We start from the raw sequence: 22,272 nt of genomic DNA, 5'->3' as shown, positions 1-22,272 counted from the left end.
TAATTGTACTGTTGTATGTAAATTTCTTTAACCAACCTCGATCTCACAATGAGCATTTGAGAAACATCAGGTCCACCCCAGAAGCAACAGATAAAATTAATACATTTGTTGAACTGGCTGACCAAGTAGCTAAGGTATTTTACCTTAAAAGCTGCTGGATTTGTGGAAACCCCCAAGGGTTTCCGCAATGGCCATGGATGGCAATACCCCTCAACCCTAAATGATTACTAAGTAACCGTAGTGAGGTACATAATGGGACAGGAACCTGGGAAACTAGACTATGGTGGGATCTGAAATGGGCTCCCAAGGGCCAGTATTGCGTTTCCCAGAATATCACTCTTCCAATTCATGAATTGGGAAATAGTAAATGCAACTGGACTCTCCAATACACTACCAAACATTATCCAGGGCCAGGGAAGATTGTTACTCCCTGTGCCCTGTGGAATAATGGGACGCACGTACGATTAAAAGACGACACTTGGGCTCCATGTACTTGGATGAGGAAGGAGGGAATAAAAGATATATATGCATGTCGTACATATTGGGAAGAACAAACTGCAACAGGGCGACTATGCGCTTGGTTTAGGAGTAGCAAGAACGAATCTCTTCATAAAAAGGAGTGGGCGTGGCATCATTCTAATGGGACGATAGTGAGAGGATTTCAAAAGTATTGGGCAGTTACTAACCATACCCGACCAGGATGTACTTGCACGTGGAAAAATGAAACTGAATTATGGAAATGTACCACAGAACAAGCAGTTTTAAGTCCTCTTGGTAATGAATCATATTATATACCCTCCCGACTCACAGGGTCATTGTTTAATTATAGAGAGATACCAGCTTTAAAAGGCCACTATTGGATTTGTGGTTCCACCGCTTATTCAATTTTACCAGTAAACTGGACTGGCACCTGTTACCTTGGCATAATACAGCCCATGTATACGATAAAAGGGGGCAATCTAAACCCCTTAATTCCAGTGTTTGATGAGGAGATATCCAAAGAAAAGAGACGGTCAATAGATGTTAGCCTGGCAAAAGGACAAGATAATGGATGGGGTGAAACGTGGCCACCCGAGCGGATCATTGCCACGTATGATCCAGCCTCCTGGGCTCAGGATGGTATGTATGGGTACAGGACTCCTATTTATTTATTGAATAGATTGATTAGGTTACAAGCCGTAGTAGAAATTCTCACCAATCAAACAGCGAATTCTTTAATTCTACTTGCTGATCAATCAACTCAAATGAGAGAGGGGATACTCCAAAACCGGTTAGCTCTGGACTACTTACTAGCAAAAGAGGGAGGAGTATGTGGGCTCCTCAACCTAACGGAATGTTGTCTCAAAATAGATGACAATGGAAGAATTGTAAAAGATGTGGCAAATAGGATGAAGAAGCTTGCACACGTACCGGTACAAACCTGGAAAGGGTTCGATCTTGGGGATTGGAGTTCATGGTTCAACTGGTTCGGAGGAATGAAGACTATGGTTATACTAGTTATGCTAATTTTAGTAGGATGTATGCTTTTACCCTGTCTGTTACTGTTAAGGATAATAAAATCCCCAGTGCTTGTAAAACTATAGTTCACTTATCCTATCTAAACCAGCTTGGGCTTTATGGGAAATAGAACCAAAGTGGCCTTTATTTGACTTTTGATATAAAATGTCGGTTTATTTCCTGGTGACCTGACCCTTACCTACATTCCAGTGGCTCGCATAATAAAAGCCGGTTTAAGTTTAAGGAAACTTCCCTACTATGCATTTTCTGTATCACATTTGTGCTTATGGCCTTGCTTATTGTTACAAACATGCATTGCATAGAAATGTCAATTGCTATCCCAATGCCCCTCATATCCTTGACTTATACTACTCCTTTTGATATGTAAGCAAAGTAATATCATGTCTGTCTCCAGTTTAGGGGGCGCCCGGTTGCAGCTGGGCCTCCCCTCAATAGTTGCCTTTGTCTGCGTCCTGCATAGTGCTTATCTCAAGGACATGCGAAATATGCAGACATAGAGTCTAAGAGATAGTCTTGATGTTTCCACTTTGTCCTTCCCCCTGTACCCCTTTACCTCCTTACATATGCCCCAAAGCTATGACAGTTAGCAATTGCTTCTTTTGTATTTTATGACGTGAACCCGATATTGTAAACTTCGGGGTAAGCCTATATAAACCCTTGAACACCAATAAACGAGGTTCCCATGCTGGCCTGCTTCGGCTTGTAAGTATTGGGTCCCCTTTGCAAAGGTTTTTTGTCTTGTGTTACTTGATCTCTGATAGTGGGTTCATTTGCACTCAGCTCCACACTCTTCCCGGGTGTAATAAGCGAGTTGGGGTTGACAGGACGACTTGCGTGTTGGGTTTGGACCTAACAATTGGGGGCTCATCCGGGATCCCTTGTGCGGACCCCCTTTTTGCCATTGCACCCCTTAATTTGATAACAGGTGCCATGAGAACATTTTCTCGGTTATCAATAAAAGCGGGCGGCTTTGACACTTTGGGGATAAAGCACAGTTGAGGAAAAACCCATTATCAGACATCATGGGGAATAAAGGGAGTGTGCCGGTAAAGGACAGCCCTTTGGGAATCATGTGTATGTTGTGGCAAGAGGAGGAGTTGCCAGTGAGAAGGAGAGGCCTGAAAAAGAGAAAGATGATAGAGCTCTGTGAGGAGGAGTGGCCGCGGATGACTGCAGTGTCGGTACCTGGTGAACGGTGGCCGAGGGGTGGATCCTTTGAAACCGCTCCGCTACTGGGAGTGCGGAGACGGATTGGGGACACCCACCCGGATCAATTGGAATTTTGGCTCCTATGGAAAATAGGGTCGCAAAAATGGGATAGTCTGACTTTGATGGCAGTGAGAACTTTGTCCATTGAGGAACCCCCTCCTCATTATTTCAATGACGATACGTCAAGTAAAAGAACGGTCTTGAATCGTTCCATAATACCCTCTGCTCCGGACCCGCTGCCAGCTCCCGGGGGCGGGGATCCCAATCCGGAGGAGGGGGCCTTTTCATTTGTATCAGATGATGAGACAGACAAAAAGGGAAGAGAGAAGGGGGCCTCAGGGGGCATGGACACGCGCAAGCGAAAAAAGGAAAAGAAAAGAAAAGAGGCAGAAGCATTGGAGATGCCTTTGCTTGTACACGATCAGCCGTACGTGGATGGCCTCGGGGGTATCCAGCGTACTGAGGTGGTTGAACTAAAGAGTTGGCTGGAGTGGGATTTAAAAGAATGGAGCAAAATGGCCAGAACTTTTGGGGAACAGCCAAGGAGAATCAGAGAACTGTTAGGCAGGTTGTTTGAAAGCCACAATCCGACGTACTCGGATGTGGAGCATTTGTTGAGAAGAGTACTGACAGGTGAAGAACGTAGCAGGTTGTGGACATTGGAGACTGCTTGGGCTGCGGAAGCGGCGACAAATAGAGCTTGGTCGGACCGAGCGCAAACGGCTGCAGCTTGGGCAGCGGGAGACTGGACGCAGCCTCGCCGCGCTCAGCTGCAGACCGATAGGGATAGGATTTTGACACACTTGGAGCGAATGTCACAGAAACCCCCCAACCAAGCTAAATTCATGGCGATCAAACAAGAAGCCGGCGAACCTCCCAGAAAATTCTGGTCGCGCTTGTTAGAGGGAGCACGTAGTTATACCAATTTGAACCCGGAAAACGTGCTGGACCATCCGACCCTCATAGCCAATTTTGTTCACCAAGCGCAGCCAGCGGTGAGGGATTATTTTCTGAATTTCAGACCCGGATTGGGGGGGGAGGCTGTGACTGTGATCTTAGAAGTAGCAGATTTCGTGTGGGACAAGGATAAGGAGAAAAGTAGAAAGAAGGAGAAGAAGGAGGATTTTGAGATGCTGGCTCTTGCAATAAGAGGCCAGCCACCAAACAGAGGATTTCGAGGCAGGGGTAGAGGTTTTCCAAGGGGGCTGAGAGCCGGAAACCAGAGAGGAAGGGGACAGATGAGAAATTCATGGCAAGGAGACAGGGCTTGTTTCCAGTGTGGAGAATATACTCATTTCAAGAAAGACTGTCCGTGGAGGACAGGGGACGCGCAGTACACCCCTAACAACCCTTCTTACCCAGATTTTACAGGTACAAACGCAGATTTTTCGCCCCCACCTCCGCCTGTCGTGCAACAGACACCGGCTTCATGGGACCAGTATGGCGGACGCCCAGTGAACCAACAATGACTAAACGTGGATAGGGAGGGGTTGGGAGGGGGGCTAATGCATCTTATGTCTCTAGCAGGTTTCTTTCTTTCTCTCTGTCTCCCAATCCAAGAACCCAGAATGTCCCTAAACGTGCAGGGACGATCGGTGACTTTTCTAGTCGATACGGGAGCCACGTATTCTCTGATAAATGTTGCACCTGATAATTGGTTAAGTAAAGAAGTCAAAATGACAATGGGGGTAGACGGAAACCCCACACCCATGTGTGTAACGTTACCATTGCAAGTAAAATAAATGACAAAATGTTTAACCATGTTTTTCTTTATTCTGCTTCATGCCCTATTTCTTTAATGGGCCGTGATATATGTAAACTGGAGGCTACCTTAACCTGCACCCCTGACGGGGTGGGTTTATTGATGAGTGTATTGGGGGTGCCTGTGGGGAACACGCTTAAACACAAACATACAGGTCACGGCGTACCGGAAGATCTCGCTGACCTGCCACCTGATTTATGGGGCACAGAGGATACGGATGTGGGATTGCTGTGATCGGTAAGCCCTGTCAGAATTCAGGTAAAGCCATTCCTTCCGCCACCAAATGTTGCCCAGTATCCTCTGTCATTAGAGGCAAGAGAAGGCATACGCCCCATCATCGAAGGTTTCATCGCAAAAGGAGTTATCCGGCCGCAGCGAACCCCCTGCAACACGCCTATTTTACCAATAAAGAAACCCCCAAAGAAACCCGGAGATCCAGTCCGGTGGAGATTTTGCCAAGACTTGAGAACAGTAAACAGGTATGTGATCCCTTTACACACTGTTGTTCCAGATCCAGTGACAATCATCAGTCAGATCCCATGGGACGCGAAGTGGTTTACCGTCATCGATTTAAAAAATGCCTTTTTCAGCATCCCTCTCCACCCAGATTCGCAGCATTTGTTCGGGTTCGAATGGGACCAGCGCTCTTTCGTGTGGACCCGAATTCCTCAGGGATACTGCGATAGTCCCGGGGTGTTTAGCCAGTGTCTATGGGACGATCTCGAGGGGTTCACCCCAGAAAGGGGTTCAGTTCTTGTCTTGTACGTTGATGACATCTTGATGGCGAATGAACACCAGGGGGCGCTGCGAGAAGACGGTAAGGCTTTTCTGCTATACTTGCATTCAAGGGGTCACAAAATCGACCCGAAGAAAATTCAATGGCTATCAGAGAAAGTTAAATATTTGGGGTTCATCTTAACGCCAGAGGGGCGGCAAATGGATCCCGGGCGCGTTTCCACCATACAGAATTGCCCACTCCCAAAGACAAAGAGACAGTTAAGAGGGTTCCTGGGACTGATTGGCTTTTGCAGACCATGGCTGCCATCCTGTGGAGAATTGAGCAAACCGCTACACGCGCTTACTGCGAGTAAAGCTCCTGATTTGATACAATGGAGCTGGGACAATGAAAAGGCGTTTGAATTACTAAAACAAAGTGTAGCCACGTCTATGTCTTTGAAACCGCCAAATTACGGTAAACCCTTTCATTTATTCGTTCATGAAAGATCGGGGGTAGCTAGCGGAGTTCTAACACAGCTGTATGGTCCCAGTCACTTTCCAGTAGCGTTTTATTCACAGCAAATCGACAATGTGGCTCGCGGGACTCCCACATGCACACGCACGCTGACGGCAGCGGCTTTACTTTTGACCAAGGTGAAAGGATTGACCCTCGGTCATTCCACTACTGTCTGGACTTCGCATGCACTTTCGGCTCTGTTGCGAAAAGGTACCACGCAAGTGTTTTCAGCGCAGAGACAGCAACAGTTGGAAGCAGAGCTGTTAGAGGATCCTAATGTGCGGTTTGAGCGTTGCGGACCATTAAACCCAGCTACCCTCCTGCCCGAGTTGCCTCCGACCTTCCCGGACCATGACTGCGTAGACATTTTGCAATCCACCTTGCAGATCAGACCCGATCTGTCTGACAAACCGCTACCGGAATCAGATGTCATTCTCTTCACGGACGGCAGTTCCTACTACCAGAATGGGGTAAGATACACAGGTTTTGCAATAACAACACAATGGGATGTGGTAGAGGCAGCAGCTCTCCCAGGACGGTGGGGAAAGCAGCAGAAATCTACGCACTGGCCAGAGCGTGTCAGTTGTCAGCAGGAAAAAAGGTGACCATCTTCACAGATAGCAGGTATGCTTTCGGGGTTATACATTGTCACATTCACTTATGGAAATACAGAGGGTTTACAACTGCAGGGGGAAAACCAATTCAACATCTGGAACTCGTGCAAAAGTTGTTACAAACTATTCTTGAACCCTTACAGCTCGCGGTGGTTCATTGCAAGGCACACACCAAGGAGCAGGATCCTGTGATGCTAGGAAATGCCCTGGCAGATCAAACCGCGCACCAAGAGGCACTACTTCCTATAAGTATGCCGACTTTGGCGCTGGCAACCACGGCTTTTGTCCCACCTGTATCTGTTTCAATACCCCCACAGGAACTGAAGTGATGGACGGAACTAGGAGCGATCCTGAAACAGCAGTTGTGGACTATGCCTGACGGTCGAGCATGCCTTCCCAGAGCTTTGTACCACACAGCAGCGAAATGGTTCCATGACCATGGAGGCCATTATGGTACACACGCGTTGGTGGACTCGATCACGCGCTTCTGGTATGCTCCCGGAATTCAACCAGTATGTGGCGCAATAGTGAAAGCATGTCACATTTGCCAAGCAAACGGCCCAGCGTTACCAAACAGGGCCCCGCAAGGGGGTAGACCCGTACCGGCTGCACCATTTTTACACATTCAAATTGACTTTGTTGATCTCCCAAAAGCAGAAGGCAAGAAACATCTTTTGGTCATGGTGTGCCCTTTAACTGCATGGGTGGAGGCATTTCCAACCACAAATGCCACCGCCACAACGGTGGCCAAATTGCTGCTGAAAGAAATAATACCGCGGTTCGGAGTTCCAGAGGTAATAGACTCAGACCGAGGAACGCACTTCACGGGACAGGTTTTGGCAAAGGTCGAAGAAGGTCTGGGAATCAAACATCTATTTCACACCGTTTACCATCCACAATCGTCCGGGGTGACTGAAAGACAGAACCGGGAAATTAAGACGGCATTGGCTAAGTATACTCAGGAAACGGGTTTAAGGTGGCTTCAGGTACTCCCTCTCGTTCTTTTTCATTTGCGCACCCGCCCTACCCAAGCCTTAGGGCTCTCTCCGTTTGAATTAATGTACGGCAGGCCTCCCACGAAAGGGGGGAGCTTGCCTAATGTGGATGTTTCACTATTGGGGGGGGATCACATAACTGTATCCCAGTATCTTTCTCTGCAGAACAGGCTCCATGAACTGTGGAAAGCTGCCAGATCCACCAAGACGGTGCCCCTTGAGGACCAGGTGCATCCATACTGTCCTGGGGACTTTGTCTGGGCAAGGAAATTCGTGAGGGGCGATTCTTTGCAGCCAAGATACACAGGACCACATCAAGTCCTTTTAACCACACAAGCGGCTGTCTTCTTGGAAGGACGGAAGACGTGGATACATCATTCCCACGTAAAGCCTGCTGTGGTAGCGGCACCTCCACCCCCCCAGGTCCCCAAAATACATTTACAGAGAAACGAAGAAACAGGACAGTGGCAGGCAGCCCAACTCCCTTTCCAGGACGCAGACATCGAGTAAACATCAACGCAGAAATGCCCCGGCAGGGATGGAGGATGTCTGCTTACTTGTGGCTTGTGGGTGTTTTGATTCGCCATGCCTGGCCCCTATGTTGCCCCCCAAATGTGAAAATATGCGGTGACAATGACTATTACTATCTGAAAGATTTTGGACGAACAATTCCGAAAACGCAGGACTGTCCAGATCCCTTCCTGTATGATGTGGACCAGATAAAGGAAGGAATGGTGAAGGCTGCCATTGCGGGACGTTTGTGTCATAAAGCAGCTGTCATATTGCAACATAACTATACAGGCAGTTGGATAGCACATTGTATCCGAGTGGAAATTGAATGGCCCATCAGACTTGCACTTCGGTGCAGACAATATCGCCCTATGCCTAACTATGGTTGCCACCCTAATGTGGATATAAAATCCATAAGATCAGAGTATAACATGCTTACTTTTCAGATACAAGATAATAGAATTCAGCCCAGAATGACAGAAAGACCGAAGTTTTGTGTGGGTATCGGTATACCATCTTGCTATGCATGGCTGAATGATAAACTGAGCGCTCAGAAACCTATACAGAAACAGGTAACACAGGCTACACAAAAGACAAAGACATTAGGTGGGTTTAAACAAAGAAATACTAAAATAGGTGATGGGTGGGATGGAAATACGTTTGTTGCCTTAATGGAAGAAACAGCTCCTAAGAAGGGCACTTGTTATGTCTGTGCACACACACCACCACACGGACAGGCTGGAGTCCCCTTGACTGGGGCCCCTCTGCCGTTGAAAGAATATCTTTCCTTTGCCTCACATTCCAGCTCGCAGGAACTGGAAGGGGGGCTGGTTTTAAGCGGGCCCATTGCCAGATCAGTCTGTGTAGGCAGCGGAAGCCAGCCAACGGGTGGGATGCTGTGTGATGGCTTGATTTACTCTACACACCTGGGTAATTGGACATTTTTAAATGGAACACACAGAGCAGAGAGCTTGACTTGGTTGTCCATCTGGCAGCATTTGTTGCGGCTAACTTTTGCAGACCATCATCTGGTGCCTTTCCTCACGGACTTAGTGGACCATCAAACCCCAGCTGGACTCTGGTGGCTTTGTGGACACTCAGCGGTAAGGAAACTACCGGTATCAGGCTCTTGGACCTGCACTCTGGGAAGGGTGGTGCCAGGGCTTCGGGTTTCCCCTACCCTTCCCACCTTGCGCCGCCGTAACAAGAGAGGCACAGGGGAGGCAGTGCTGAGAGGATTTTTTCCAATGTATGGCGCAGCCAAAACATACCAGGAACTCATAGAACTTTCTCAAGCCTTTGAACGTTTTATGAATGATTCGGCTATTTCCTTTTCAGATCTTACAAATGAACAAGGGCAAATTAGAACTGTAGTTTTGCAAAACCGGCTCGCCTTGGATTTTTTATTGAGCTCTCACGGGGGGGTCTGTTCGTTAATAGGGAGCGAATGTTGTACCCATATCACGGACAGTAAAGCTGACGTCATTAAACACATTAATGATATCGGAAACATTTATCATGAGGTAGAGCGCATTGGGAACTTCTCTTTGTTCTCTGGGTTTTCAGACTGGTTTTCTGCATGGCCTGATTGGCACAAAATATTATTTTACATTGTTATGGTACTTGCTTTGTTGATTTCTGGTTGCTGTTGTTTGCAATGTATTCCTAATTTGATGCAATTGGCTTCGGCTTGTTTGAGCAAGCTCACATTGTCCTTTTCTCGAAAGCCACAACCAACTTATATGGAAATGGCTTTGAGACCGATTTGGCAACCCAAACAAAATAATACAGCTACCTGAGAGACTATACAGTCTCTCAGGGCTGAAAGGGGGGACTGTTAAGGATAAATTAAAATCCCCAGTGCTTGTAAAACTATAGTTCACTTATCCTATCTAAACCAGCTTGGGCTTTATGGGAAATAGAACCAAAGTGGCCTTTATTTGACTTTTGATATAAAATGTCGGTTTATTTCCTGGTGACCTGACCCTTACCTACATTCCAGTGGCTCGCATAATAAAAGCCGGTTTAAGCTGGAAACTTCCCTACTATGCATTTTCTGTATCACATTTGTGCTTATGGCCTTGCTTATTGTTACAAACATGCATTGCATAGAAATGTCAATTGCTATCCCAATGCCCCTCATATCCTTGACTTATACTACTCCTTTTGATATGTAAGCAAAGTAATATCATGTCTGTCTCCAGTTTAGGGGGCGCCCGGTTGCAGCTGGGCCTCCCCTCAATAGTTGCCTTTGTCTGCGTCCTGCATAGTGCTTATCTCAAGGACATGCGAAATATGCAGACATAGAGTCTAAGAGATAGTCTTGATGTTTCCACTTTGTCCTTCCCCCTGTACCCCTTTACCTCCTTACATATGCCCCAAAGCTATGACAGTTAGCAATTGCTTCTTTTGTATTTTATGACGTGAACCCGATATTGTAAACTTCGGGGTAAGCCTATATAAACCCTTGAACACCAATAAACGAGGTTCCCATGCTGGCCTGCTTCGGCTTGTAAGTATTGGGTCCCCTTTGCAAAGGTTTTTTGTCTTGTGTTACTTGATCTCTGATAGTGGGTTCATTTGCACTCAGCTCCACACTCTTCCCGGGTGTAATAAGCGAGTTGGGGTTGACAGGACGACTTGCGTGTTGGGTTTGGACCTAACAATTGGGGGCTCATCCGGGATCCCTTGTGCGGACCCCCTTTTTGCCATTGCACCCCTTAATTTGATAACAGGTGCCATGAGAACATTTTCTCGGTTATCAATAAAAGCGGGCGGCTTTGACACTTTGGGGATAAAGCACAGTTGAGGAAAAACCCATTATCAGACATCATGGGGAATAAAGGGAGTGTGCCGGTAAAGGACAGCCCTTTGGGAATCATGTGTATGTTGTGGCAAGAGGAGGAGTTGCCAGTGAGAAGGAGAGGCCTGAAAAAGAGAAAGATGATAGAGCTCTGTGAGGAGGAGTGGCCGCGGATGACTGCAGTGTCGGTACCTGGTGAACGGTGGCCGAGGGGTGGATCCTTTGAAACCGCTCCGCTACTGGGAGTGCGGAGACGGATTGGGGACACCCACCCGGATCAATTGGAATTTTGGCTCCTATGGAAAATAGGGTCGCAAAAATGGGATAGTCTGACTTTGATGGCAGTGAGAACTTTGTCCATTGAGGAACCCCCTCCTCATTATTTCAATGACGATACGTCAAGTAAAAGAACGGTCTTGAATCGTTCCATAATACCCTCTGCTCCGGACCCGCTGCCAGCTCCCGGGGGCGGGGATCCCAATCCGGAGGAGGGGGCCTTTTCATTTGTATCAGATGATGAGACAGACAAAAAGGGAAGAGAGAAGGGGGCCTCAGGGGGCATGGACACGCGCAAGCGAAAAAAGGAAAAGAAAAGAAAAGAGGCAGAAGCATTGGAGATGCCTTTGCTTGTACACGATCAGCCGTACGTGGATGGCCTCGGGGGTATCCAGCGTACTGAGGTGGTTGAACTAAAGAGTTGGCTGGAGTGGGATTTAAAAGAATGGAGCAAAATGGCCAGAACTTTTGGGGAACAGCCAAGGAGAATCAGAGAACTGTTAGGCAGGTTGTTTGAAAGCCACAATCCGACGTACTCGGATGTGGAGCATTTGTTGAGAAGAGTACTGACAGGTGAAGAACGTAGCAGGTTGTGGACATTGGAGACTGCTTGGGCTGCGGAAGCGGCGACAAATAGAGCTTGGTCGGACCGAGCGCAAACGGCTGCAGCTTGGGCAGCGGGAGACTGGACGCAGCCTCGCCGCGCTCAGCTGCAGACCGATAGGGATAGGATTTTGACACACTTGGAGCGAATGTCACAGAAACCCCCCAACCAAGCTAAATTCATGGCGATCAAACAAGAAGCCGGCGAACCTCCCAGAAAATTCTGGTCGCGCTTGTTAGAGGGAGCACGTAGTTATACCAATTTGAACCCGGAAAACGTGCTGGACCATCCGACCCTCATAGCCAATTTTGTTCACCAAGCGCAGCCAGCGGTGAGGGATTATTTTCTGAATTTCAGACCCGGATTGGGGGGGGAGGCTGTGACTGTGATCTTAGAAGTAGCAGATTTCGTGTGGGACAAGGATAAGGAGAAAAGTAGAAAGAAGGAGAAGAAGGAGGATTTTGAGATGCTGGCTCTTGCAATAAGAGGCCAGCCACCAAACAGAGGATTTCGAGGCAGGGGTAGAGGTTTTCCAAGGGGGCTGAGAGCCGGAAACCAGAGAGGAAGGGGACAGATGAGAAATTCATGGCAAGGAGACAGGGCTTGTTTCCAGTGTGGAGAATATACTCATTTCAAGAAAGACTGTCCGTGGAGGACAGGGGACGCGCAGTACACCCCTAACAACCCTTCTTACCCAGATTTTACAGGTACAAACGCAGATTTTTCGCCCCCACCTCCGCCTGTCGTGCAACAGACACCGGCTTCATGGGACCAGTATGGCGGACGCCCAGTGAACCAACAATGACTAAACGTGGATAGGGAGGGGTTGGGAGGGGGGCTAATGCATCTTATGTCTCTAGCAGGTTTCTTTCTTTCTCTCTGTCTCCCAATCCAAGAACCCAGAATGTCCCTAAACGTGCAGGGACGATCGGTGACTTTTCTAGTCGATACGGGAGCCACGTATTCTCTGATAAATGTTGCACCTGATAATTGGTTAAGTAAAGAAGTCAAAATGACAATGGGGGTAGACGGAAACCCCACACCCATGTGTGTAACGTTACCATTGCAAGTAAAATAAATGACAAAATGTTTAACCATGTTTTTCTTTATTCTGCTTCATGCCCTATTTCTTTAATGGGCCGTGATATATGTAAACTGGAGGCTACCTTAACCTGCACCCCTGACGGGGTGGGTTTATTGATGAGTGTATTGGGGGTGCCTGTGGGGAACACGCTTAAACACAAACATACAGGTCACGGCGTACCGGAAGATCTCGCTGACCTGCCACCTGATTTATGGGGCACAGAGGATACGGATGTGGGATTGCTGTGATCGGTAAGCCCTGTCAGAATTCAGGTAAAGCCATTCCTTCCGCCACCAAATGTTGCCCAGTATCCTCTGTCATTAGAGGCAAGAGAAGGCATACGCCCCATCATCGAAGGTTTCATCGCAAAAGGAGTTATCCGGCCGCAGCGAACCCCCTGCAACACGCCTATTTTACCAATAAAGAAACCCCCAAAGAAACCCGGAGATCCAGTCCGGTGGAGATTTTGCCAAGACTTGAGAACAGTAAACAGGTATGTGATCCCTTTACACACTGTTGTTCCAGATCCAGTGACAATCATCAGTCAGATCCCATGGGACGCGAAGTGGTTTACCGTCATCGATTTAAAAAATGCCTTTTTCAGCATCCCTCTCCACCCAGATTCGCAGCATTTGTTCGGGTTCGAATGGGACCAGCGCTCTTTCGTGTGGACCCGAATTCCTCAGGGATACTGCGATAGTCCCGGGGTGTTTAGCCAGTGTCTATGGGACGATCTCGAGGGGTTCACCCCAGAAAGGGGTTCAGTTCTTGTCTTGTACGTTGATGACATCTTGATGGCGAATGAACACCAGGGGGCGCTGCGAGAAGACGGTAAGGCTTTTCTGCTATACTTGCATTCAAGGGGTCACAAAATCGACCCGAAGAAAATTCAATGGCTATCAGAGAAAGTTAAATATTTGGGGTTCATCTTAACGCCAGAGGGGCGGCAAATGGATCCCGGGCGCGTTTCCACCATACAGAATTGCCCACTCCCAAAGACAAAGAGACAGTTAAGAGGGTTCCTGGGACTGATTGGCTTTTGCAGACCATGGCTGCCATCCTGTGGAGAATTGAGCAAACCGCTACACGCGCTTACTGCGAGTAAAGCTCCTGATTTGATACAATGGAGCTGGGACAATGAAAAGGCGTTTGAATTACTAAAACAAAGTGTAGCCACGTCTATGTCTTTGAAACCGCCAAATTACGGTAAACCCTTTCATTTATTCGTTCATGAAAGATCGGGGGTAGCTAGCGGAGTTCTAACACAGCTGTATGGTCCCAGTCACTTTCCAGTAGCGTTTTATTCACAGCAAATCGACAATGTGGCTCGCGGGACTCCCACATGCACACGCACGCTGACGGCAGCGGCTTTACTTTTGACCAAGGTGAAAGGATTGACCCTCGGTCATTCCACTACTGTCTGGACTTCGCATGCACTTTCGGCTCTGTTGCGAAAAGGTACCACGCAAGTGTTTTCAGCGCAGAGACAGCAACAGTTGGAAGCAGAGCTGTTAGAGGATCCTAATGTGCGGTTTGAGCGTTGCGGACCATTAAACCCAGCTACCCTCCTGCCCGAGTTGCCTCCGACCTTCCCGGACCATGACTGCGTAGACATTTTGCAATCCACCTTGCAGATCAGACCCGATCTGTCTGACAAACCGCTACCGGAATCAGATGTCATTCTCTTCACGGACGGCAGTTCCTACTACCAGAATGGGGTAAGATACACAGGTTTTGCAATAACAACACAATGGGATGTGGTAGAGGCAGCAGCTCTCCCAGGACGGTGGGGAAAGCAGCAGAAATCTACGCACTGGCCAGAGCGTGTCAGTTGTCAGCAGGAAAAAAGGTGACCATCTTCACAGATAGCAGGTATGCTTTCGGGGTTATACATTGTCACATTCACTTATGGAAATACAGAGGGTTTACAACTGCAGGGGGAAAACCAATTCAACATCTGGAACTCGTGCAAAAGTTGTTACAAACTATTCTTGAACCCTTACAGCTCGCGGTGGTTCATTGCAAGGCACACACCAAGGAGCAGGATCCTGTGATGCTAGGAAATGCCCTGGCAGATCAAACCGCGCACCAAGAGGCACTACTTCCTATAAGTATGCCGACTTTGGCGCTGGCAACCACGGCTTTTGTCCCACCTGTATCTGTTTCAATACCCCCACAGGAACTGAAGTGATGGACGGAACTAGGAGCGATCCTGAAACAGCAGTTGTGGACTATGCCTGACGGTCGAGCATGCCTTCCCAGAGCTTTGTACCACACAGCAGCGAAATGGTTCCATGACCATGGAGGCCATTATGGTACACACGCGTTGGTGGACTCGATCACGCGCTTCTGGTATGCTCCCGGAATTCAACCAGTATGTGGCGCAATAGTGAAAGCATGTCACATTTGCCAAGCAAACGGCCCAGCGTTACCAAACAGGGCCCCGCAAGGGGGTAGACCCGTACCGGCTGCACCATTTTTACACATTCAAATTGACTTTGTTGATCTCCCAAAAGCAGAAGGCAAGAAACATCTTTTGGTCATGGTGTGCCCTTTAACTGCATGGGTGGAGGCATTTCCAACCACAAATGCCACCGCCACAACGGTGGCCAAATTGCTGCTGAAAGAAATAATACCGCGGTTCGGAGTTCCAGAGGTAATAGACTCAGACCGAGGAACGCACTTCACGGGACAGGTTTTGGCAAAGGTCGAAGAAGGTCTGGGAATCAAACATCTATTTCACACCGTTTACCATCCACAATCGTCCGGGGTGACTGAAAGACAGAACCGGGAAATTAAGACGGCATTGGCTAAGTATACTCAGGAAACGGGTTTAAGGTGGCTTCAGGTACTCCCTCTCGTTCTTTTTCATTTGCGCACCCGCCCTACCCAAGCCTTAGGGCTCTCTCCGTTTGAATTAATGTACGGCAGGCCTCCCACGAAAGGGGGGAGCTTGCCTAATGTGGATGTTTCACTATTGGGGGGGGATCACATAACTGTATCCCAGTATCTTTCTCTGCAGAACAGGCTCCATGAACTGTGGAAAGCTGCCAGATCCACCAAGACGGTGCCCCTTGAGGACCAGGTGCATCCATACTGTCCTGGGGACTTTGTCTGGGCAAGGAAATTCGTGAGGGGCGATTCTTTGCAGCCAAGATACACAGGACCACATCAAGTCCTTTTAACCACACAAGCGGCTGTCTTCTTGGAAGGACGGAAGACGTGGATACATCATTCCCACGTAAAGCCTGCTGTGGTAGCGGCACCTCCACCCCCCCAGGTCCCCAAAATACATTTACAGAGAAACGAAGAAACAGGACAGTGGCAGGCAGCCCAACTCCCTTTCCAGGACGCAGACATCGAGTAAACATCAACGCAGAAATGCCCCGGCAGGGATGGAGGATGTCTGCTTACTTGTGGCTTGTGGGTGTTTTGATTCGCCATGCCTGGCCCCTATGTTGCCCCCCAAATGTGAAAATATGCGGTGACAATGACTATTACTATCTGAAAGATTTTGGACGAACAATTCCGAAAACGCAGGACTGTCCAGATCCCTTCCTGTATGATGTGGACCAGATAAAGGAAGGAATGGTGAAGGCTGACATTGCGGGACGTTTGTGTCATAAAGCAGCTGTCATATTGCAACATAACTATACAGGCAGTTGGATAGCACATTGTATCCGAGTGGAAATTGAATGGCCCATCAGACTTGCACTTCGGTGCAGACAATATCGCCCTATGCCTAACTATGGTTGCCACCCTAATGTGGATATAAAATCCATAAGATCAGAGTATAACATGCTTACTTTTCAGATACAAGATAATAGAATTCAGCCCAGAATGACAGAAAGACCGAAGTTTTGTGTGGGTATCGGTATACCATCTTGCTATGCATGGCTGAATGATAAACTGAGCGCTCAGAAACCTATACAGAAACAGGTAACACAGGCTACACAAAAGACAAAGACATTAGGTGGGTTTAAACAAAGAAATACTAAAATAGGTGATGGGTGGGATGGAAATACGTTTGTTGCCTTAATGGAAGAAACAGCTCCTAAGAAGGGCACTTGTTATGTCTGTGCACACACACCACCACACGGACAGGCTGGAGTCCCCTTGACTGGGGCCCCTCTGCCGTTGAAAGAATATCTTTCCTTTGCCTCACATTCCAGCTCGCAGGAACTGGAAGGGGGGCTGGTTTTAAGCGGGCCCATTGCCAGATCAGTCTGTGTAGGCAGCGGAAGCCAGCCAACGGGTGGGATGCTGTGTGATGGCTTGATTTACTCTACACACCTGGGTAATTGGACATTTTTAAATGGAACACACAGAGCAGAGAGCTTGACTTGGTTGTCCATCTGGCAGCATTTGTTGCGGCTAACTTTTGCAGACCATCATCTGGTGCCTTTCCTCACGGACTTAGTGGACCATCAAACCCCAGCTGGACTCTGGTGGCTTTGTGGACACTCAGCGGTAAGGAAACTACCGGTATCAGGCTCTTGGACCTGCACTCTGGGAAGGGTGGTGCCAGGGCTTCGGGTTTCCCCTACCCTTCCCACCTTGCGCCGCCGTAACAAGAGAGGCACAGGGGAGGCAGTGCTGAGAGGATTTTTTCCAATGTATGGCGCAGCCAAAACATACCAGGAACTCATAGAACTTTCTCAAGCCTTTGAACGTTTTATGAATGATTCGGCTATTTCCTTTTCAGATCTTACAAATGAACAAGGGCAAATTAGAACTGTAGTTTTGCAAAACCGGCTCGCCTTGGATTTTTTATTGAGCTCTCACGGGGGGGTCTGTTCGTTAATAGGGAGCGAATGTTGTACCCATATCACGGACAGTAAAGCTGACGTCATTAAACACATTAATGATATCGGAAACATTTATCATGAGGTAGAGCGCATTGGGAACTTCTCTTTGTTCTCTGGGTTTTCAGACTGGTTTTCTGCATGGCCTGATTGGCACAAAATATTATTTTACATTGTTATGGTACTTGCTTTGTTGATTTCTGGTTGCTGTTGTTTGCAATGTATTCCTAATTTGATGCAATTGGCTTCGGCTTGTTTGAGCAAGCTCACATTGTCCTTTTCTCGAAAGCCACAACCAACTTATATGGAAATGGCTTTGAGACCGATTTGGCAACCCAAACAAAATAATACAGCTACCTGAGAGACTATACAGTCTCTCAGGGCTGAAAGGGGGGACTGTTAAGGATAAATTAAAATCCCCAGTGCTTGTAAAACTATAGTTCACTTATCCTATCTAAACCAGCTTGGGCTTTATGGGAAATAGAACCAAAGTGGCCTTTATTTGACTTTTGATATAAAATGTCGGTTTATTTCCTGGTGACCTGACCCTTACCTACATTCCAGTGGCTCGCATAATAAAAGCCGGTTTAAGCTGGAAACTTCCCTACTATGCATTTTCTGTATCACATTTGTGCTTATGGCCTTGCTTATTGTTACAAACATGCATTGCATAGAAATGTCAATTGCTATCCCAATGCCCCTCATATCCTTGACTTATACTACTCCTTTTGATATGTAAGCAAAGTAATATCATGTCTGTCTCCAGTTTAGGGGGCGCCCGGTTGCAGCTGGGCCTCCCCTCAATAGTTGCCTTTGTCTGCGTCCTGCATAGTGCTTATCTCAAGGACATGCGAAATATGCAGACATAGAGTCTAAGAGATAGTCTTGATGTTTCCACTTTGTCCTTCCCCCTGTACCCCTTTACCTCCTTACATATGCCCCAAAGCTATGACAGTTAGCAATTGCTTCTTTTGTATTTTATGACGTGAACCCGATATTGTAAACTTCGGGGTAAGCCTATATAAACCCTTGAACACCAATAAACGAGGTTCCCATGCTGGCCTGCTTCGGCTTGTAAGTATTGGGTCCCCTTTGCAAAGGTTTTTTGTCTCGTGTTACTTGATCTCTGATAGTGGGTTCATTTGCACTCAGCTCCGCACTCTTCCCGGGTGTAATAAGCGAGTTGGGGTTGACAGGACGACTTGCGTGTTGGGTTTGGACCTAACATTACCAATAATCATGAATGGCATTCGTAGCATAGCGGACCATGCAGCAACAAGAAGTAGTATGCAACTGTATGGAAAAATAATGTATCAAAGGATATATAAAGAAGACCCATGGGAGACAAAAGGAGAGAAGAAGGAAGAGCCCATTTAGTATAATTTAAAATGGGCTCTTGAGGGGGGAATTGTAGAAAATGAACAAGAAATAATGCTTATTTAGCTTTTGTAGAATTTGCTTGGCTTAAGGAAAATAAAGACAATACCGGTGACTTAGTGAACATCCCATAGGCACGTACTTTGCTGTTTACATAAGCTGGCCTGGCTATCTCTTTGTTTGTGTAAATTACCTTGCCCTGCAAAACCGGTTTTGCAAGTGCTTCAATGGCACCGAGTGAAGAGACAACGCCTGTCTCAGGAATGTGGCCAAGAGCCAAAAAGACCTTATATGGAAAAGATCGGGAATAAGGAAGTAGGCTGAGCAGGCAGTTAATGTATGCATGATGTATGTGGTGCCGAGGGTATAAGACCTGGCTGCGACCAGGGAGGGGCAGACTCGGCTTTGTTTGTTTCTCCACTTGCAAGTGCTTCAATAAAACTCTGGCTTTACTTTTAAGACCGTTTCGTCGTTCCTTGAGTAATATTGAAACCTTGTACTTGGGAGCGGATCCTCGCCTAACAATAAAAGGAATATTGTGGGCGTTTGTTACACTATGAATAGGGTTTTCATGGTAAGTGGTATTCAGAGGTGGTTTACCATTGCTTTCCTCTGAGGTTGAGACACAGTGACTGGCCCAAGGTCACCCAGTGAGCTGCCTGTCATGTTTCCCCCCATTTCAATGGTTTCTAAAATCTTGCTCTTGCTCAAATGAGCATGAATGCTTGACGTTAAAAGCCTTAAGCTATGCTAGGAAAACATTAGCCAAATCTTTTAAAAACAAATTTATCCTCTTGAGGATTGCAGGCAGACTCTGGACCCAGCTTGTTATTTCTCAGTTGCTGAACAGGATGATGAACTCTTGAGTTAGTGAAGCAGAACTACCACTGTTCAGCTTTTCATGTCTCCCTGCCATGGGACTGAAGCCTGCCTGTTTCAAAGAGATCTCCTGTTAAAGGATGAGCCCTTGAACATTGCTGCTAACATCCTCATACCCAGGCCCAGATTGCTCCAATTCTGACAACAGGGGAACCAAGCTTCTGAGTTTAACAGCCAAAACCAGCCCCTGGGATGACAGATCCACTCTCAAGATGGTATATAAAGAATGCAGGGCAATTTCTGGTGGTGTTTAAAAATAGAATTTCATTTAAATGGTTACCAAACTGAATTATAGGGTTAAAATCCATTTGTCCCATTTTTTAAAAAAAGAATCTATTGAAAATTCTTCTGTCTTTAGAGGTCCCCCAATAATAATAATATAAAACAGAGAATATATTTACACCGATATTCACATTTCTCCACCCACTAGTAGAAAGTTTTTCTTACTAGGATTCAGCTTAATGCCTGTAAGAATGGAGACTGTAGTGTAGTGTGATAGGACAAGTCAGGAATGACTGTTTAGTGTAGTCTTCTGGTTGTCAGGATTGCATCGCTAAACTTATCTTTTCCTCCCTTGAGTACACCTTGAGAACAAATCCATTTACGAAAAGTCAAACTTGGGCCACCCAATTTGTTAAGCTTAACCAAGCATCCAAAACAATTAAGGGTTCCTTGATGATTGTGAAATCATCCTAGACCAGTCTCAAAAACAAATTTTACCGTCACATTCTTGAAGACCGTTCAAGAAATCTTCAATGAACACCCAGAGGTTATTAATCCCATATCTGCATCATCTGAGAAATGCATGTGATAAAAGTTTTGCTGTCTGTTATCTTTCAGTAATATTTTAAACTATGGAATTGTCAGAGCTTTACATGCTTGCCAATATTAAATGCTTACAAATACAATAGAGCATCTATGCTTGTATATTTTCCCCTGTGTTCTCCTAATTTAATTAGTGTATAATTTTGTCCCTGTGGAATAGTATTATTTGGCAATGTCCTTTTATACCATAATTTGTAAGGCAGCCCAGAGAGATGCAAATCCTTTATTAAGAACTCTGTCCAAGATATCAGAATGTCAGTAGGTATCTTTCTATTGAATGTTGACTCTTTTATACTACTGAAAAGGTTGCTAAATTCTATCCCCTATACAAATTGGGGAACAGCTGGTATAGCACAGTGGGGAGAGCCTGGCTTGGAGTCCAGAGTTTGTGAGTTCAAAACCTCGCTCGTGTCTCCTGGGTGTAAAGGGCCAGCTAAATATCACCCCCCCCCAGTGAGTGGCTCAGGGGTTACGTACCCTGCCACCTGTGCAGCCGTGGGCAAGCTGCATGGTCCCAAGAAGCCCAGTTGTCCCCCAGCTGGCAGATGCGGACAAGGAAGGGGCTGGCTTGTGCAGCTGTGGCAAGCTGAGCAGGCCCTAGCCAGCTGGGGTGGACTAGCCTCAGAGGGAGGCAATGGTAAACCCCCTCTGAATACTGCTTACCATGAAAACCCTATTCATAGGGTAGCCATAAGTCGGGATCGACTTGAAGGCAGTCCGTTTCTGTTTCCATACAAATTGGGAGGCAGATGAATCCATTCATTCAACAACACTGACCAACAAAGAAAGAGTGTGTGGATCATTTAATACTCGAATTGTAGACTTTCTGCTTAGAATTTTCTGTACATTTCTATGGGCTCTACTGTTTGTTGCAGCAAAATGGTAAGATGAAGACTAAAATAAATCATTCCAATAAATGTAGCTTAAAAGTCAGTATTAACTCAGTGGCACAGCATCTGTTTTGCATGCTGAAGGTCTCAGGTTCAATTCCTGGCATTTCCCGGTAAATCTAGCAACATCCCCCATCTGTAACCCTGGAAAGCTGCTGTGTCTCTGTAGACCATACTGAGCTAGATGGACCAATTGATGGACTATGTCCCTAGCTGAGCCCTGGAGCATACAAAGTCAGCCATAACAAAAGGTGTCAGGCACAAAGTTTCAAGGAAGCGCTTCATATCACAAAACAAATCCTTTTCACCCGCACACAGTAAAGCAAGAAGAGTCCATGATCACTAGCAAAGCTGACCAGGGTTCCATCATGACCAGTTTTAAAATGCTTTATTTCAGAAATGAGTACTCAGATCACTTTCAGAAGAGGCCTCCATCTCTCCCCCCCACCAGTTAAAATTTACCTTCTGTTTAAACTTCCAAACCACTTTTTCCATTTGCTCCAAGCTGTCATCTCGCCATCGTCTGGCCTCCTCCATCTTCGCCAGGATCCTTTTGCGTGCCACCCATTTCCATACCACAACTGCTGCAGCAGAGCCACAGGCAACAGCAAGAGCAGCATGAGGATTTATTCCATCCTTAGGCAGGATCTCTACCAGCTTCTTCTGGATCATGGCAAAGTAGTTCTCGGTGCCTTCCCAGTTGGCCACCCTCTGAAACTGGTGGGGGTGGCTGCTATTTAAGCGTCAGCTCCTGAACTATTTTCAGATTGCAGGTGACCTTCAACATTTGGGCTTTAGACTCCTCCCAAGTCATCCGAGAACCTCACCTTTCATCTGTTTAAACACTAACTCGAGACTGAACTCCTCCTGGGATCTTCAAAAGAGCC

At 46.9% G+C, this 22,272-nt stretch overlaps 1 protein-coding gene across 1 annotated transcript in view; it reads right to left on the bottom strand.

Moving 5' to 3' along the window:
- The window catches only part of LOC133387655 (vitamin D3 hydroxylase-associated protein-like), a 44,284-nt gene extending 22,227 nt beyond the window's left edge, over nucleotides 1–22,057 (bottom strand). The window contains exon 1 of the mRNA XM_061632875.1: nucleotides 21,848–22,057. Within this exon, the coding sequence (XP_061488859.1) occupies nucleotides 21,848–22,057 (210 nt within the window). The remainder of the gene's footprint in view (nucleotides 1–21,847) is intronic.
- Between the last annotated feature and the right edge of the window lie 215 nt (nucleotides 22,058–22,272).

The sequence above is a fragment of the Rhineura floridana genome, chromosome 6 (assembly GCF_030035675.1).
Source record: "Rhineura floridana isolate rRhiFlo1 chromosome 6, rRhiFlo1.hap2, whole genome shotgun sequence".
Lineage (NCBI taxonomy): Eukaryota > Metazoa > Chordata > Lepidosauria > Squamata > Rhineuridae > Rhineura > Rhineura floridana.
Note: the sequence above shows the minus strand (reverse complement) of the source record. Positions and strands in the feature narration are given on the sequence as shown.